Below are 19,541 nucleotides of genomic sequence, written 5' to 3'. Positions count from 1 at the left end.
GAAAGGAAAGTACCGATCAAGGCCACAATGATCTTGCACATGGCAGAATGAGGAAGGGGAAAACTAGACATGGGTCATGAAGGACTCACCCCACCATGTCGAGGTGGCTGTAGGATAGTGTTCCACCCAATTAATGAGCATCTTGGTAAGGGCTGAAAGGGCAGTTTGACTATGTTAAGATCACAAATAGAAAACAGACATTTCATTCCTGATGTTTCTTCATGGATCATTATTCTGTGATTGATGTTTAAGCCAGCAGTTGCACTAACATTGAAGAAGTTAAGAAAGAGGAATGTCCAGCACTAACAGACCCAGAGACACGAGGCCCAAGGGATTACAGTGGTACCATGAGGTCAGGGCCAGTTTGTTCAGCTGACCTGCAGTTCCTTCTCCTGTCTATATCAGCCACCGAAACATCAAACCCATCAGAGGCGTGCAAACACTCCTTCATTGCTCTTCCCTTCTCAGTCTTCCACCTGCTGCTGTGGCAGTCACACCATCCTGCCCGGCCTGCACAACAAATCAGGAGTACCTCATCCTACAGTGTGGCTGTTCCCAGAAACAACCTACCCCATCCCTGATCTATAACAGTGTTTGAAGCTCAGACTCCAGCTCATCAACTCCGAACTGTGTCTGTATGGGGGAAGGCTGTAGATCATACAGTTCCCAAAAGCTACAGCTGCAACACATCACCTTCCCAGCTATCTTTATTCCTTATTTAACTAATTAGATTTCAAGTTTTAAAAGTCATGTTTAAAAACACTGTTCAGTTATTTGTAGCTATGTATTATGGAGGCCAGTTAGCTTAGTTGGCTAGATGGCTGCTTTGAAATGCAATGTGATGCCAACAGCGTGGGTACAATTCCTGTGCCAGCTGAGGTCACCATGTGGGGCTCTCCTTCTCACCAGAGGTGTGGTGACCCTCAGGGTGAGCTCTCTAATGAGAGAGCAGCCCAATAGTCTGGGGACTTAAAAAAAGTCATGTTAGATAAATTAAAAACTACTTTATGTTTCCCCATGGCAGGTACATTGGAAAAAAGTGCAGTTATATTTTTGTAATTGAGTAGCTAAATGTAATCTTCAGCATGTCCAAAGATTTGATTTGATGATGTGTTAGTGTATTCATGTGACAAGATCTTTGCCTGGCAAAGTTAAAGGGCAACCAGTGAGTTTAGTCATGCATCAAAAATGTTGTTTTCTTTTGAACGCTGTGATTTCTGTGCATGTTGTTTATTGCCTTTACAGATGTTAATGAATGCAAAGTGTTTAACAACCTCTGCAGTAATGGGAAGTGCAGAAACACCATCGGCAGTTTCCGGTGTAAATGTGACAATGGGTTTGCCCTGGATATGGAGGAAAGGAATTGCACAGGTACAGCACTTTGACTTGAATGAGCTGTACCAACACGACAATGAGTGAACACAGCATGCACACAACTAAAACCAACACACAGTGCACAGAATCCTGCTGGTCCCACAGAGGCCAATTTGACAGGGGAATGGGAAGCAGAAATGGAGAGTGGGAATCAGGTTGGTAATAGGCCAGACCATGTTACATTTCCAAACTGTTTTGGTCAGAGACCAGAGCTGACTCAGAAATAGCTGGCTTGGTGAGTAGCAAATAATGACCAATTAATGAGGCTAAGAGGACAGAGAGGATGTTATCAGGATCTTCTGAGTGTGAGAGAAGCCTGTCATTGATCGTGAGACTTGGCTGCTCCACGGAGGCAAAGATTCAGTGACAGGCCATGGGGAGACATTGTGCCCCACGAATGGGGCAGGGGGCAGGAAAAGCTTCAGCCAAGAAGCTTCTCTGGAAGCATTTCCCTGTTTTCCCAAGAGAGACCAGAAGACCATAAGGAGCAGAATTAGGCTATTCGGCCCATCAACTCTCCTCTGCCATTCAATCATGGCTGATATATTTCTCAAGATTCAACAATTTCCTGATGAAGGGCTTTTGCCCGAAACCTTGATTTTCCTGCTCCTCGAATGCTGCCTGACCTGCTGTGCTTTCCCAGCAGTTTTCGAATCTTGACTCTAATCTCCAGCCTCTGCAGTACCCACTTTCGCCTCTTATGTTTCTCAACCCTATTCTCCTGTCTTCCCTTACCAATCAAGATCCTATCTATCACTGTTTTCAATACACTCCATGACTTGGCCTCCACATGCTTCTGTAGCCATGAGTTCCGCAGAGTCACCACTCTCCAGCTGAAGAAATTCCTCCTCATCTGAATTCAAAAGGATTATCACTTCACTCTGAGGCTGTGCCCTTGGGTCCTAGTCTCTCCTACTAGCAGAAACATCCTTTCCACATCCACTCAAACCAGAGCCCTCAGGATTCTGTAAGTTTCAATCAGATCCTCCCTCATCCTTTTAAACTCTACTGAGTACAGACCCAGAGTCCTCAACCACTCCTCATATGACAACTCCCTCATCCCTGGGATCATTCTTGTAAAACTCCTCTGGAACACCCCTCTAATGCCAGCACATCCTTCCTCAGATACAAGATCCAAAACTGCTCACAATATTCCAAATACAGTCTGACCAGAGTATATCTCTGATCTTATATTCTCGCCCTCTTGAAATGAATGCCAGCGTTGCATTTGCCTTCCTAACTGCCAAACTGAGCATGTACCTTAACCATTACAGCATGTTGAATTAGAACTCCCAAGTCCTTTGGTGCTTCAGTTTTCTTAAGCCTTTCTGTGTTTAGAAAACAGTCAATATATCTATTTTTCCTACCAAAGTGTATAACCTCACACTTTCCCACATTGTATTCCATCTGCCTCTTCTTTGCCCATTGTCCTAGCCCATCCAAGTCCTTCTGCAGCCTCCCCACTTCCTCAACACTCCCTGTCCCTCCACCTACCCTTGTTTCATCTCAAACTTAGCAACAATGCCCTCAGTTCCTTCGTCCAGATCAGTAATGTAGCTGTGGTGCAACATAGACCCTTGTGGAACTCCACTAGTCACCGGCTGCCATCCTGGAAAAGGCCCCTTTATCTCCACTGTCTGCCATCTGCCAGTCAGTGGAACCTTGATCCATGCCAGTACCTTGTCCCTAACACCATGAGTTTTTAACTTATTTAGCAGCCTCCTCGGCAACACCTTGTGAAAGGCCTTCTGGAAATCCAAATAGATCACATTCACTGACTCCCTTCCCTAACTCTCTCATTACCTTCTTAAAGAATTTAAACAGATTTTTCAGACAGGACCACCCCTTAACAAAGCCATGTTGACTCACATACTCCACAATCTTGTCCTTGATAACGGACCTCTAAAATTCTACCAACAACTGTGGTTAGGCTAACCAGCCTATAGTTTCCTGTCTTCTGCCTCCCTCCCTTCTTAAACAGGGCTGTTACTTTAGCCATTTTCAAGTCCTCTGGGACCTTCCCTGACCCCAGTGATTCCCGAAAGATCACCACCAATGCCTTTGCAATCTCCTTCAGAACTCTGGGGGGTAGTCAGACCTTTCAGCTTTCCTTGCGTAAGCCCATATCAGAGTTGATATTTCTAAAATGTTTTCACAGGCATTTCTACTTTGAGTTCTCACAATGTTGTGGGTCCTCAGCTAGGCCCTGCAGACTCAGAAACCTGCCTGCTATCCTTGGTTAAGGGTGCTCTCAGAATCCACCCCTTAATTTGTTCTCTGAGAAGATCTCAGAGGTGGGCCAAGCTCATTTCACTCCAACAGGAATATGTTCACAATTTATTTTTTAAATGTGCTGCCTGGAATGTTTTCTGCATTTTGCTGACCCTAAGGTAGCCTACAAGTTCTACTCAACAGGAAAATCCCATCTTTACAGGCAGTCTCTCTCAATGCAGGATTGCTGAGTGGGAAATCTCTGAGACTCCCACTCCTTGTCTCAAGAATGAGAATCCAGGCCAATATTCTGATTGTGTTCAGCCAGACAGCATCGCAAATAGTGGGAAAGGTCAGACTTTAGAATCTGATGTGATTATTTGCAGTAACAGCTTTGCCTATTCAGCTGTTATTCAAATCCTCCAGCCCTTATTAATGTTCAGTATTGTTGGTTCTAAATCAAAACACTTGCTCTAACACCTTTAGATGTTACTGCCTAACTAAATTATGTTATTTCATGATTTTCCACGTTGTAACTTCTACCAGCTCAAACTGTTTAAGTTGCTGTACTTTCCAAAAGCAAGTCATACCTCTTGTAAGTTACACTTCACTCGTGGAGATAAAAGAAAGCTATGTTACCCAAAAGTGAAAAGCATAGAGCAGAAAATACAAGCACATAGTAGTCTTTTTAATTCTTTCAGAATGCTTCACCTTTGAAATCTGTTTTCTTCTCTTTTATAAGACATTGATGAATGCCGGATTTCTCCTGGCCTCTGTGGAAATGGAACTTGTGTCAATACTCCTGGCCATTTTGAGTGCGAGTGTTTTGAAGGCTTTGAGAGTGGATTTATGATGATGAAGAATTGCATGGGTAAGTATTTTGTCCAATTGCTTCAGAAATGTTACACTGTGAAGACAGCTGCTTATATGACTAATACAATATGGGGTTGGATTTTCCAAAAAGTGACAATCACATCCATAATGCATCTCTGCTCCTATGTTCTTTTATGGTCAGGAATAACTCTGTATTTCTGTCAGGAGATTCCAATCCCAGCTCCTCCAGAAATGTAGAGCACACCTTACTCTGAACACATCCCTCATTGTACAGGGCAGATGGGGAAGTCAAATGGTGCCCCCTTTTCACACAGCAATGGTTGATGTGTTCTGAGATATACAACTCCAGCAGCACAAATAGGTACTCTGGCAGCTCCTGTGAAAGGGAAAGTGTGAGGTTAAGGTACGGGGTAAGTAACAGAGGCTTTAGGCTGGGTTGGGAGAGGGACCGTGGGAAGATTGGATCTGATGGGGGGAGATCATGAGAGTAGTGTCTGCCTAAAGTGTGGGTGCAGGGAGACGCATCTGAGCCAGTGGCAGGGGGATGGTGATGTCACGTCCTGGGAGGACGGGGGTGGGAGGGGATATCAGACCTCAAGTGGAAGGTAATGGGCATGTCCAATTCCCTGGGAAAGGGGTGTTATGTCACGGGGGAGGAGGTATTGTTGGGTGCGAGGTGGGGTATTGTGTCCTGGGAGGAAGGGGAGGGTGTTAGATCCTGAGAGGGAGGTTTGAGTGAGTGTCTGAGGATAGTGTCTTATCAGGTACTATAAGGGATATAAGAGATCTGGGGTCAGTGCCATTGGGAATAACTAGCTTAATAGTTACCAGGAGTTAGACTAGGTTTTTAATTTTCCAACTGTTAATGGGTAACTATTAATTGCAGCAAAACCGTCCAAATGCTCTGATTTAGTGGGATGTTTTCAGAGAGTTCATGGCGCAATAGAATTGCCCATTGGAATCTTCAATTTCTCAAGCATTCCCTCAGATTCTGTTACATTGGGGATTGTACAAGGCCCTCAAGTGTATTTGCATCTACACTTAAGAAACTATCGCTTGGAAAATACAGGCCAACTTTTAAAAAATTATTTTCAGCTGAAAGTTCAACCAATTGATGAAGCAAGCAGAAAGAGGACTATATGATCAGGAGAGAAGCCAGTTCGATGTGATCCAATAACTCACAGGGAGGGAAGAAAAATCAACTGGAAAATCACCCAGTCATTTCACAAACTCCATGAAGCACCCTGCAGAGATACAGAGACTGGTGCCAGAATTTAAGCTGCTGCCTTCTGGCTTTACCACACAATGGTCGTTGTTGTGGAGGGATCTAAATGTAGATTTGTTTTCTAAAACTGAGATGGAGAAGGAGCTGTTGCACTCAGGTTTATTTTAACATCAAAACACTGTATTTGAGAATGAATTAATATTTTAGAGCCCTATGAGCAATCAACATTGGGAAAATGCATTCTGATGTGTAACATGTTTTCCAGCAGTAATCAGGGTACTGGTCGATATAATCCTTATAGGTTTTTTTTTTCTGATAGCAGACTTCATTTTAAAATGGTTTTAAATCATCTGCATTTATTTCTTGTGCCATAAAATATTCGAACATATAGAACACAGAATGTTACAGGCCCTTCAGCCCTCGATGTTGCGCCAACCTGTGAAATTAATCTGATGCCCATCTACCCTATACCATTCCATTATTATCCATATGTATGTCCAATGCCCATTTAAGTGCACTTAGCATCAGCGAGTCTATCACTGTTGCAGGCAGACCGTTCCACGCCCCTATTACTCTCTGAGTGAAGACACCTTGGGTTACCTTGGGGAATGTATTTTTGTAATGCATTTTGTTTGAAGTCATTTTTCTACTTGGAATGCTGTATGTATCAATGATAGAGAATGGTATTATTTAAAAAGATCATGCACCCAAATTAAAATTTCCTACATCATTGAAGCACAGTAGCTCCAACAAAAGAATGTAAGAACATGAGAACAAGGAGCAGGAGTAGGCCATCTGGCCCACTGAGCCAACTCCACCATTCAATAACATCATGGCTGATCATTTCATGGACTCAGATCCACTTACCCGCCCTCTCACCAAGACCCTTAATCCCTTTACTGTTCAAACATCTCTCTGTCTTTGCCTTAAAACACTCAATGAGATGGCCTCCACTGCTTCACTGGGCAGGGAATTCACAGACTCACAACCCTTTGGGTGGAGAAGCTCCTCCTCAACTTAGTCAACATGTGCTTCAAAAATTAATAGAATATGTTTCATACTCTCAGTTCCTCATGTCGTTAATTCTCAATCAGGCCCATGCTGATAACTTGAGAGATCAAGCTGACTGTTAAGTCGAAGGGGAAATCATGTTAGGGCTAGTGTAGTGACAACAGACCATCCCTGTCCTCTCAGTGTTGTGCATCCCTGAGACAGTATACCGGCCATTTCAGGCATATAGAAACTCTCAGTTAGATTTCACAGTCATTTGGTTAGAACACTTTTTTTTATACATGGTAATAAGTTTCAGATAATTGAATCACTAAACAGGGAAAAGAATGTTAAGACTGAGCTGAGAAAGAAAATTGTAAAATAAAGTAGAGGAATGAAATGAAAGATCTGCCCAGTGCTGTGTTCATTGATATCTGTCGAAGGACCCTCGGGTTACTGATATCCTCGGGTTACAGTGTTATTATTTGTGTTTACACACAGATATCAAAGAGTAGCTGATTTTTAGATAAGATGTTGGAGGGTTTGGAATTTAATAAGTCAAACAATTACAATGTCAAGAGCCTATTATAATTTAAAATTGTTAATTCCATTGATTTGTCAACAGAAGCTTTAATATTTAAATATTGCCTTTGCTTTGCCCACGCAGATATCGACGAGTGTGAGAGGAACCCTCTTTTATGCCGTGGTGGGACCTGTATAAATACAGAAGGCAGTTACAGGTGTATATGCCCTCCAGGACATGAGCTGACTCCAGATGGTAGTGCCTGTGTTGGTAAGAGAAACAGATTACTCAATGGAGAAGACACAACTATTTGTGACTATTTTTCTGCTGTTGGTCCAGAAAATGGTTTCCACAATATTTCAATTTTGTTGATTAATCTCTGTTGTTTTACAGACATCAATGAGTGTTCCCTCAGCGATAATCTTTGTAGAAATGGCAAGTGTGTAAATATGGTTGGAACATATCAATGTGCTTGCAACACTGGATACCAGGCTACCCCTGATAGGCAAGGCTGTGTTGGTAAGATTTGTTGAAATATATATAATATCTATAGTCCTGTTCTTGAATTAGTTTGTTCTTCATAGTGCAGACTGAATTGTCTTTAAATTTTCCAATTTTGGTCAAAAGTTCAAGCTACCATTTCTCCCATTGGTCCTGAGAGGAATTGCTTCTAAGGGCAGATGTAGAGGATAGCAATCTCACCTTCCCATCCCCACTTCATTTTGAAAGCTGCCAATGCCAATCTGTACTGAAAACAAATGCTGGAGATCACAGTGGGTCAGGCAGCATCCGTGGAGAGGTAGAAGCTAACATTTCAAGTCTCAATGACTCTTCGTCAGCGCTATTCCCATTTCCCTCAACTTTGAAATTAGTTTCGAGATTAATTTAGTATCATGGTATTGTCCCTATCTTTGGGCCAGAAGGCCCAGGTTTAAGTACCACTCACTGCAGATGTGTGTCGGACCCTGCCTGAAGAGGTTTGATTAAAAATATCACGGGATTGGTTTGTACCATGAACAAAGCACAGGGAACAATCCCTGCACTGATTCAGATCTCATTTATGTAATGCAGTGAAATGCCTGACATGTTTCCCACGTCAATTCACCGGGAAAATAACTTGGATTTGGAGCTATTGTTAGGATCAGGGAGGGAGAAGGAGTAATTGCCAGGTAATTCCAGAGTGAGGGTAAGAGGCATTCCCCAGGAGCAACGAGGAGGTGGTTGACAGAGACAGTGTCTGAACAAGGTTAGAAGGCATCAACCAGGAGAAGTGACCATGAGGCACTGGGGAGGAGGTGAATATTCAGTATAGGCTTAACACAGTTGGTATCAGCTCTTAGTTTTAACATGGAGCTGGGAACCACGTTCCTGCACATTACAGAATGAAATAAAGATATATATATGATTTTAAATGAACCTTTATTCTGGAGGCATATAATCCTTGTAAGAACAAGTGCTGGGACCAATTATCTTGAGTGCTACGGTCCATGGCTTTTCTTCCCCCATCTCAGCAAAGAACCTGAGAGCCTCTACCTTTTTTTAGATTACTTACAGTATGGAAACAGGCCCTTCAGCCCAACAAGTCCACACCGACCTCCCAAGAGCAACCCACCCAGACTCATTCCCCTACATTTACCCCCTTCACCTAACACTATGGGTAATTTAGCATGGCCAATTCACCTAACCTGCACATGTTTGGACTGTGGAAGGAAACTGGAGCACCCAGAGGAAACCCACGCAGACACTGGGGGATTGTACAAACTTCACACAGTCAGTTGCCCGAGGCGGGAATTGAACCGTGCCGCCCTACCATGAGTTCCTATAAAGCTACCATTAATTCCTGGAACTACCAGAATGATGGCCGAGGAAGGATGATAATAGCTTGTAGTATCCTGTGAAGGGGGAGGATCTTGATGGGTGTCTTCTTCCTCCTCTCTAACCCCAACACTTAGCTGGTGAAGGCACAAACCTCAGACAAGATTATGGAACCCAAGTTCTGATCTCTTGGGTGCTTCTCTCCCAGAAGGCACTCTCCTGCTGCTGCTGCTGCTGCCACAGTGAGGTTCTGCTCTGTACCAGCACCATCCCTCTCCTTTTCATGAGCAGGCCACTTGTTGACACAAGGAATCCTGCTGGAGAGAACTCTGCACGTTCACTGAGTCCACCATTCAGTCTGGGGCAACAGAAATGGATGTAAGGCCCCATCTGTTAAAAAAACAGTCTTCAAGAGGACAATTTGCCCCTCGAATCTCCTCCCCCCCAACCCTGCCCTGCATCCCAATGCAGTCATGAGAACATGGATGTGTTCATCAGGAACTCTGTGTTAAAGTATATACAAAGTAGCTGACAATTCCCTGTCTGATTTTCCTGTAAGTTTCTTTATTAACATTTATGAATAAGTTATTTTTATTAGTGTCTGTTGTTCCTTGATCAAGAAAAATACTTTCAATTGTGATCTTTAGCAATCTCTGGGATAGTTTCCCTGCCTTTACTTACTTCATTCTCTAGCCCTCTACTTCACTCCTTTTCTCTATCTCTCACTAACCTGGATTACATCACCTCTTACTCCAAGGAAAACTTCCCCAAAACCCTTATCTCTTTGAATTCTTTCAGTACCCACCCTCAATTTCCTATTCCCTTTATCTTTTAAAGCATCAACTTGGAACCGCCTCATCCCATCATCTTTGTTTCGAGGGTGGATTTCCTTGGGATTCCACCCTCTCTATCACCATGACTTTGGTTTCTGCTAAAAATGTGGCAGAAGATCAGGAGAATCTTCCAGGAAATTTAATTCCTTATTCATTCCAAAATTGATGATGTACAGCACCCTGGGACTTGTCCCTTGACCTAAGTCCCTGAGTAAAATAAACATTCAATCTGCATTCAGAATATCCACTCTAATGTGTTATGCATATGAGAAACCTAAATTCTGACTGAGGTCATTTGCACCATTCTCTTCACATTTCAGACATTGATGAATGCACCATTATGAATGGCGGCTGTGACACACACTGTACAAATTCCGAAGGAAGCTATGAATGCAGTTGCATTGAGGGCTACGCTCTTATGCCCGATAAGAGAACCTGTGCAGGTAGGTTCAGTAGGATATGTTTTTTATTATAGTTACACAATGCTAAATGATGTAAATTTGAAAATAATTCATTGAGATCATCCACCTTCATTATCCCTGTAGTTAACACCTGCTTTTGATCTGTAAAATGGCCCTGATTAAGTAATTTTTCTCAACGTGTTCCTTGTAACATCTCACTATTTGCCAGTGGACATAAAGTAGATCCTAAGAAATTTCTGATAATAGTGCTATTTCCAACACAACTAATACTAGTCAGAACGATTTACTGTATTATAGAGTTTGTTGATGGCTAGTTAACAAATTAAAGAGGTATATTCAAAGTGATGCCACTTGCCTTATGTTTTGTCTTGCTTCATCAGATATTGACGAATGTGAGGATAATCCTGATATCTGTGATGGTGGACAGTGCACTAACATTCCCGGTGAATACCGCTGTCTGTGTTTTGATGGATTCATGGCTTCGATGGACATGAGGACCTGCATTGGTAAACAGCAAGATGACTATGACATTGTTATTTAAGTTAACAGTGTTCAGTTTTTTCCCACAATTGATCATGTTTGATGTATATGTAACACAGCGTAAGTGAATTTTAATTGTTCTAGCAGAATAGTATAAATCTAGAAGGGTTATGTTACAGTAGAAATGGCCTTTGCAATTGCTAAAGTTGTTGAAAATGACATTACTTTGTGTCATTGCAGATGTGAATGAATGTGAGCTGAATCCTAATATCTGTCTCTACGGTGATTGTGAAAATACCAAAGGTTCCTTCATTTGCCATTGCCAGCTGGGATATTCCGTAAAGAAGGGCACCACTGGATGTTCAGGTAGGACTGACCCACTGCTGGAAGATCTGAACCTTATTGTAAAAGCTTTCTTCACTCTCTTGTTGATATTAAATTTAAAATAGAAATAAATACATCCAATGTTTTAGTACACATTGACGCTAGGAATTTCTCCCCATAGTATTTTGTTCAGTTCCAACAGCAAATGAGATTCTTGAGCATCTGCTCAGAAATATTCCGCCATGCATTTCTTGTGAGTTAGAACTGTGTTGCATCTGACAGTATGCATGTTTAGCAAGTTAAATAGTTAATATAAAGATAAAAAGACCAGTTTATGCTTCAAGTTCAACTTGAGTTGAACAAGACTACCTGAGAGATTCAGTCAGCCCAGTGGAGTGGTGACTTCCTGATCTCTGAGTCACGTGAATGTGAATGGAATAATATGAAGAGGTCCCGAGCACTTTAAGCTGAGAAAAGGAAAGTTTAAAGGCTGTTTTGATTTAATTTTCAACAGCTAATCACAAAGCCTCACATGTGCCGAGGATGCCAGGGTTCCGACTGCCAAAACAAATCATCCCCAAACAGCCGAACGAGACAACGACAAAGGAAATGTTTCAAAGTCTTTCTGAAGACTTCTCTCAAGAAATATGACAAATTTGGCAAGGTGTAGGAGATCCTTATTCAGGAGAAAGCAAAGGTCCAGTGATAAGGAGCACCCTAAGATATATGAGCAGAATTAGGTCATTCGGCCAATCGAATCTGTTCCACCGTTTGATCATGTTTCTCAACCCCATTCACCTGCCTTCTCCCCATAACTCTTGATCCCCTTACTAATCAAAAAATAATCTATCTCTAGCTTAACTATACTCAATGACTTGGCCTCCATAGCCCTCTGCAATGAGTTCCACAGATTCACCACTGCCTGGCTGAAGAAATTCCTCCTTATCTCAGTTCTAAAGACTTATCCCTTCATTCTGAAGCTGTCCTAGACTCTACTAATCATGGAAGCATCTTCTCCATGTCCACTCTATCCAGGTCTCTAAGTTCCAGTCAAATCCCGCCCCCCCCCCCCCGTCGTTCTAAACTCCACTGAGTACAGACCCAGAATCCTCAACCACACCTCACATGGTGAGTGCTTCATCCCTGGGATCATTGTTGTGAAGATCCTCTGGACACCTCCCTCTAATGCCAACACATTCTTTCTCGATACAGGGCCATGAAAACTGCTTGCAATATTCCAAATGCAATCGAACAAGAGCCTTATATAATAGCCTCAGGAGTTCATCTCTGCTCTGTGTTCTAGCCCTCTTGAAATGAATGCTAACCCTGCATTTGACTTCCTAATTACCAGCTGAACCTGAATGTCAACCTTATGAGAATCCTGAACTAAGACTCGTACTCCCATTGTGCTTCAGATTTTGGAAGCCTTTCTCCATTTAGATGATATCTAAGCCTCGGCTTAGTCTTCTTGGCAAAGTACATAGCCTCACAATTCTTTGAGAATTAACACTGGTCAGAGGAAAAACGGAAAAGGAACCGGAGAAAGGATTACCAGCAATGCCAAGGACCAGTCCCCCCTCCTGAAGCACCTGCTGGGTGTGTGGTGGGAGATGTAGCTCTAGGGGCAAGCTCATCATCCACACAATGTCCCATATAACCCAGAGCCAGAGACATTTCCTGGCTGGACAATTGCTGATGATGTCTAGCAGAAGGACAATTTGGGGACTCATTACCTACCTTAACATGACAGCTCAGGCATCTGTGGAGAGATCAATGATGAAAATAAGAGCATGAAAATATTAAAACTGAGAAAAAAATTAACTCCTTAATTATTTTTAATGGCTAAGGTAGGAATACCAATACATGTAAGTTTGATTGATAAAAGAGAATGGCTTTGCTATAATCAAATGCTATAATCCTTCCTTAAATATCATTTAGGAATAATTTGGCCACTTTAGTCGTTCTAACTTTAGTAGTTTTGCAAATGTAATGCATAACCCAAACATCTAGTGAGCTAAACCTGCAGTGATTCAGATAGAAAATGTCTTCTGCAAAATACTCAACAAGTTGTTCACAATTGCACAAGTATTCCGCAAAGTAGCACTGACTGACAATATTAGCCAAAGAGAAGACGAGCGTTAGCTAAATCATTTGTATTAAATACCAAATCCTGCAGAGCATCTTGTAAATCAACAGCACAGTTGTATCAATGTTTTGGCCTTGGTTGTTTTACCAAACAAATTATTTAAATTGATGTTAGTTTTGAAATGTATCTGCTGTAACAGCTTTATTTATAACCTTCAGATGTTGATGAGTGTGAAATTGGAGCCCACAACTGCGATATGCATGCTTCATGTGTCAATATTCCTGGAAGTTTCCAATGTAGCTGCCGTGAGGGATGGATTGGCGATGGCACTGTGTGTGTAGGTGAGTGCTTCATGATTGAATGAGAAAAGAGGGATGCGTTTATCAAACTGAAGCCTACAAAAGGGTCCTTTCAAGTAGCAACGCTCTTATAAGAGAAAAGGTATGCTACATGCAACTACATAGTTACACGTTTAAATGGGAGAAATTGCAATCAGATAATGCTCTGGTTGTTGTAATGCACGGCATTTGCAGTTATATTGTTGTGACAACTGCAAATGTGTTGCTGGTCAAAGCACAGCAGGTTAGGCAGCATCTCAGGAAGAGAGAATTCGACGTTTCGAGCATAAGCCCTTCATCAGGACTGATGAAGGGCTTATGCTCGAAACGTCGAATTCTCTATTCCTGAGATGCTGCCTAACCTGCTGTGCTTTGACCAGCAACACATTTGCAGCTGTGATCTCCAGCATCTGCAGACCTCATTTTTTACTCGAAGATTTTAGTTATATTGTTGTATAAGCTTGTGCTAAAAACTGCTTTCCTACAGTATTCTACTTATTCAATATTTTGTTTTCTGATCTGTTTTCAGCATCATGTATTCTGCAGCATTCTGATGGTGAGAGGAGTTTAGCGTTAATATTATACAAATTTACATAATACAAGGCACATGGAAAAATGGTCTAGTTCACTTCACAGAAGCACAATTCTGTACTTAACATTTAGATATCAGAAGTCACAATCTGAAAGCTGAGTTGAAGAGATAAGCGGGAACTTTACAAGGTCAGAGATGTGGAGATACAGGGAGTTTCAAGGAGCAAGTTCTGGTACTGGGGTCTGGAAAACTGAGTGTGTATCAGTCAAAGGTGGCCCAAAGGGTGTGGCAGACAGGCAAGCTGCAGGAGTTAGAGGAACACAATTATTAAAGGGTATAAGCAGAATACAAAGGCAGAAATACTTAACTGTTTTTTTTTACATCAGGTTATTGAGACCAAGAAGTGGTCTTACTCTGGATTCATGTTACCAATTCCTCAAATGTTCCAAGATTTTTTTTAAAGGTGTAATTTGTAGTGGCAAGGCCAAGGAATAGAATTCAATGAAATAGAATTCTGGACCACATGATCCCAGTGCTAATTTAAAATTCATGACACTTTATTGGTCATTGCAGATGGCTGTGTTCCAATGCTAGTTAACAATACCACCAATGGTGTGTTGGTGAAAAAAGAATCTCATTTCCTGGCTCAATTTCTACATTAACGCAGACTGAACTGAATTACTGAAACTGCAAAATTCTCATCTGAATTGGTAAAGACTTAGAGTCATAGAGTCATAGAGATGTACTGCATGGAAACAGACCCTTCAGTCCAACCCATCCATGCCGACCAGATATCCCAACTCAATCTAGTCCCACCTGCCAGCACCCGGCCCATATCCCTCCAAACCCTTCCTATTTATATACCCATCCAAATGCCTCTTAAATATTGCAATTGTACTAGCCTCCACCACATCCTCTGATAGCTCATTCCATACACGCACCACCCTCTGCGTGAAAAAGTTGCCCCTTAGGTCTCTTTTATATCTTTCCCCTCTCACCCTAAACCTATGTCCTCTAGTTCTGGACTCCCCAACCCCAGGGAAAAGACTTTGCCTATTTATCCTAACCATGCCCCTCATGAATTTATAAACCTCTATAAGGTCACCCCTCAGCCTCTGATGCTCCAGGGAAAACAGCCCCAGCTTGTTCATCCTCTCCCTCTAGCTCAGATCCTCCAACCCTGGCAACATCCTTATAAATATTTTCTGAACCCTTTCAAGTTTCACAACATCTTTCCGATAGGAAGGAGACCAGAATTGCATGCAATATTCCAACAGTGGCCTAATCAATGTTCTATACAGCTGCACCATGACCTCCCAACTCCTGTACTCAATACTCTGACCAATAAAGGAAAGCATACCAAACGCCTTCTTCACTATCCTATCTACATGCGACTCCACTTTCAAGGAGCTATGAAACTGCACTCCAAGGTCTCTTTGTTCAGCAACACTCCCTAGGACCTTACCATTAAGTGTATACGTCCTACTAAGATTTGCTTTCCCAAAATGCAGCACCTCACATTTATCTGAATTAAACTCCATGTGCCATTTCTCAGCCCATTGGCTCATCTGGTCCAGATCCTGTTGTAATCTGAGGTAACCCCCTTCGCTGTCCAATTTTGGTATCATCTGCAAACTTATTAACTGTACCTCTTATGCTCGCATCCAAATAATTTATGTAAATGACAAAAAGTAGAGGGCCCAGCACTGATCCTTGTGGCATTCCACTGGTCACAGGCCTCCAGTCTGAAAAACAACCCTACACCACCACCCTTGAGCCAGTTCTGTATCCAAATGGCTGGTTCTCCCTGTATTCCATGAAATCTAACCTTGCTAATCAGTCTCCCATGGGGAACCTTGTTGAATGCCTTACTGAAGTACATATAGATCACATCTACTGCTCTGCCCAGATCAACCTTCCTTGTTACTTCATCAAAAAACTCAATCAAGTTTGTGAGACATGATTTCCCACGCACAAAGCCATGTTGACTATCCCGAATCAGTCCTTGCCTTTCTAAATATATGTACATCCTGTCCCTCAGAATTCCCTCGAACAACTTGCCCACCACTGAGGTCAGGCTCACTGGTCTATAGTTCCCTGGCTTGTCCTTACCATCCTTCTTAAACAGTGGCACCACATTTGCCAATCTCCAGTCTTCCAGCACCTCACCTGTGACTATCGATGATACAAATACCTCAGCAAGAGGCCCAGTGATCACTTCTCTAGCTTCCCACAGAGTTCTCGGGTACACCTGATCAGGTCCTGAACTTCATTTCTTTGAAGTTCCCTTCACCACAATTAGCTTTAAGAATTTGTCTTTATCCTGTAGACCTTCGTAATAGGATCAGCTTTGCAAAACATTGGATCTGAATTCCAAATTCCTCCTCTGGCCAGACCCTTTAACTTCATGATAACAAAGTTTAATTTTTAACCACACATAAAGCTGTGCAGCCAGAGACTCAAGATAATTCTAATTGTCTATTCTATTATTATCTAATGAGAAAGCTAAGGTTTTATTGTATTCTGTTTGCTCAAGATTTTGTAATGAAATTGCATAGACAAACTTCTAAATTATTAAGCATTAAAATGTACACTTCCCAATGAGGTTTGATAACAGGTGCTCCAATGTACAAACAGCTCCAAGGATGAAATAATGTGAGATATTGACAAAGCAGTAAGATGGATTTTACATTACACACTTGAAGGCATTTTAGCAATTCCAGCATTTCCTTCATACAGTTTTGAGGAGAGGAGGGGTGAACAGAGGTGATACAATTTAATTGATTGACAAAGTAAAACAGCTTAAAAGTTTCCAAATAATCGCAGAACAAAATCAAAGTACACAATATGATTGGGAGCAACACAGAGAAGCCACACATTCTGTAAACATTCATAAATAGAGTTCAGTTTTCTTGCATTCCTATGGGATAGACTTTGGTTTTATCGCAATGTTTCCTCGGAAGACACAGCTTTAATAAGTTATGGCCGAGCTTAGTCTGCTCATTACAAACTCCCGAAGCAGATTTAGATGAATACTGATGCAGATATGTCTCTTTTTCTCCCCTGCAGATCTGCACATGTACCTCTAACTGTGATGCACAAAAGGCACTTTCTGAAATCATATGTCATACATTAAACTTAAGATATTTAACTTATTTTACATATGTCTGGCTAATTGAAAAAATATTAAATATTTTTGCAAACCAATTACTTATTGAGCTGTTTGCGATTCTGGACATACTCTAGTTAGTACCAAAAGGTTTGAGCAGGGTCTAGAAACAATTAGATGATAGTTTGTGCTTTCAAAGTTCCCACTACAGAGCTTCAGGTGCTAGGAACACTCCTATCCTTAAACATGGAGAATTTGTGGGCATCTAGAGACAATTTAGATCTGGGACAAAAACAGAAATAGCTGGAGAAACTCAGCAGATGTGGCCACATCTATGAGGAGAAAGCAGAGTTAACATTTTGAGTCCGGTAATTGTTCTTCAGAGCTCCGAATTTATATCTGGCATTGCCAGCTGTAAGTGACATTCTAAAGATTCAAGTCCAGACTACTAACCCATTAGAATCATCACGTAACAAGCTGCTGACTTGCTGTGCACTAATTGTTTTCTGTTCTTAATGTTACAGCACTAACTGTAAAATGTATTTTTAGCCCTAGCTTTACATTTCTGTTAAGGCTAAATATGATGTAGTCTACTGTATTTAATCAATTGTGTGTTTTTTTTTAATTGGTAGATCTTGATGAGTGCATCAATGAAACACATCACTGCAATCTCAACGCCAAATGTATGAATACACCAGGATCGTATCGCTGCCTTTGTTCTGAAGGTTTCAATGGTGATGGTTTTACATGTGCAGGTATGGGGAAGAAGTTAAACTAGAGCTCTTTATGATGTACAAACTGTGACTTTAAACAGAAACCAGAAAATGCACATCTTAACATATCCAATGTTTGTCCAGTTAAACATCACTATAATGTATCAATCCAACATTAACCAGTTTACAGTTTTCACTGGCTGTGCATTTTCTATGCATTATACTCCCTTCCGAAATAAAGTGACCCTTATTATGCTATAGTTCCATCGACACAAGCAACCCCTGATACTTCATCTTATGACTTCTCATGTGAACTGAAATGAATGGTGCTGGAGAGCTGTTGTCCCATAAGAGCCATCATTATTGAGCCTGATCCTGCTCCCAAGCAATGCCACAAAGGAGACTTCAAACTAGAAGAGTAAACACAACCAGGAACCAAGGGCAACTGAAATTATATCTTCATCACTGAGGCTAATTATAACTCCCTCTACTCCCTCGCTAGTTGAGATCAGTTATCTCAGCTGATTCCATTAGCTCAGTACCATATTACTCACTGGCATTTTAAAAGACACTAAGCTGTAGTTACCTTACAGAGAAAGAGGCCTTTAAACCCAAAATTACAAGCCATCAGCTGAAAAGGCTCTGCTCCACAGAGCTGATAGCTTTAATGCTTTGGATGCCTGCAAACACTGCCATCTACATCATTCCCAATCATTCCAAATACTCTCCACAATGTTAACTATGTTTCTTAGATTCCCTACAGTGTGGAAACAGGCCCTTCAGCCCAACAAGTCCACACCGACCCTCTGAAGAGTAACTCACCCAGACCCATTCCCTTACATTTATCCCTGCACCTAACACTACGGGCAATTTAGCATGGTCAATTCACCTGATTGTGGGAGGAAACCGGAGCACCCGAAGATAAATCCACGCAGACATGGGGAGAATGTGCAAACTCCACACAGACAGCTGCCCGAGGCGGGAATTGAACCCAGGTCCCTGGTGCTATGAGGCAGCAGTGCTAACCACTGAGCCACCGTGCTGCCCCTGTTGAAGGTAATAGTTCAGGTGTTATACACATGCAGCACATGTTTACAAAATAGGTCGATTGTAATATCATTCATCACCTAATGCTGATTGATGCAAGTTCTATCATTTTGAAGCTCAGTCCTCTGGTGAATATCCTCCCTGAAACATGTACAGCTGACCAAACTGTGAGATACAGGTTGCTTCTTCCACCGAGATTACATGCTGAAGGCGAGATGAAAAGGATTTTGAGGGAGTTTGGTTGGTGAGATTAAAAGCCATGATCACCTGTTCGGAATATCTTCTCTAAGAATCCTCCTGCTTCTCCAATAGAAGGGAGCTTGACTACTCCTGTCAGACTCGGGCACCAATATCTCCAGTTTGGGAAATACTCTTCTGCCTGTTACTCCGTTTCCTTTCTGACAAAAGTCTTGAAATCGTGTCCAGGTATTTTCAGATCCTGACTCATGCAGAGTGCAATTTGGCTTTAAGTGAAGCTGCAATGAGAAAGACCTTTAAAGTAATAAAAGATCCCAAAGTGTTTTACAGGTGCAATATCAACAAGCTATGACACTAAGTTATAAAGGAGCTATTAGGTCAGCTGACCAAAAGCTTGCTCAAGAGGTGGTTTTTAAAGAGTTTCTTAAAGAAGAAAACAAGGTGGACTGGTGGAGAGGGATAGCAAGTCAGTTCCAGAGTCTTGGAG

General features: G+C 41.8%; 1 protein-coding gene across 2 annotated transcripts in view; it reads left to right on the top strand.

Moving 5' to 3' along the window:
• LOC132825797 (fibrillin-2-like) overlaps nt 1-19,541 on the top strand; it is a 327,149-nt gene that overhangs the window by 199,523 nt on the left and 108,085 nt on the right. For both annotated transcript variants that reach the window (XM_060841289.1, XM_060841280.1), the window contains exons 25-33: nt 1,246-1,371; nt 4,328-4,456; nt 7,302-7,427; nt 7,551-7,676; nt 10,126-10,248; nt 10,608-10,733; nt 10,948-11,073; nt 13,336-13,458; nt 17,729-17,851. In XM_060841289.1, the coding sequence (XP_060697272.1) occupies nt 1,246-1,371; nt 4,328-4,456; nt 7,302-7,427; nt 7,551-7,676; nt 10,126-10,248; nt 10,608-10,733; nt 10,948-11,073; nt 13,336-13,458; nt 17,729-17,851 (1,128 nt within the window). The remainder of the gene's footprint in view (nt 1-1,245; nt 1,372-4,327; nt 4,457-7,301; nt 7,428-7,550; nt 7,677-10,125; nt 10,249-10,607; nt 10,734-10,947; nt 11,074-13,335; nt 13,459-17,728; nt 17,852-19,541) is intronic.

This window comes from Hemiscyllium ocellatum, chromosome 2 (genome assembly GCF_020745735.1).
Source record: "Hemiscyllium ocellatum isolate sHemOce1 chromosome 2, sHemOce1.pat.X.cur, whole genome shotgun sequence".
Lineage (NCBI taxonomy): Eukaryota > Metazoa > Chordata > Chondrichthyes > Orectolobiformes > Hemiscylliidae > Hemiscyllium > Hemiscyllium ocellatum.
The sequence above is the reverse complement of the archived record's forward strand: the minus strand, read 5'-3'. Positions and strand labels throughout refer to the sequence as shown.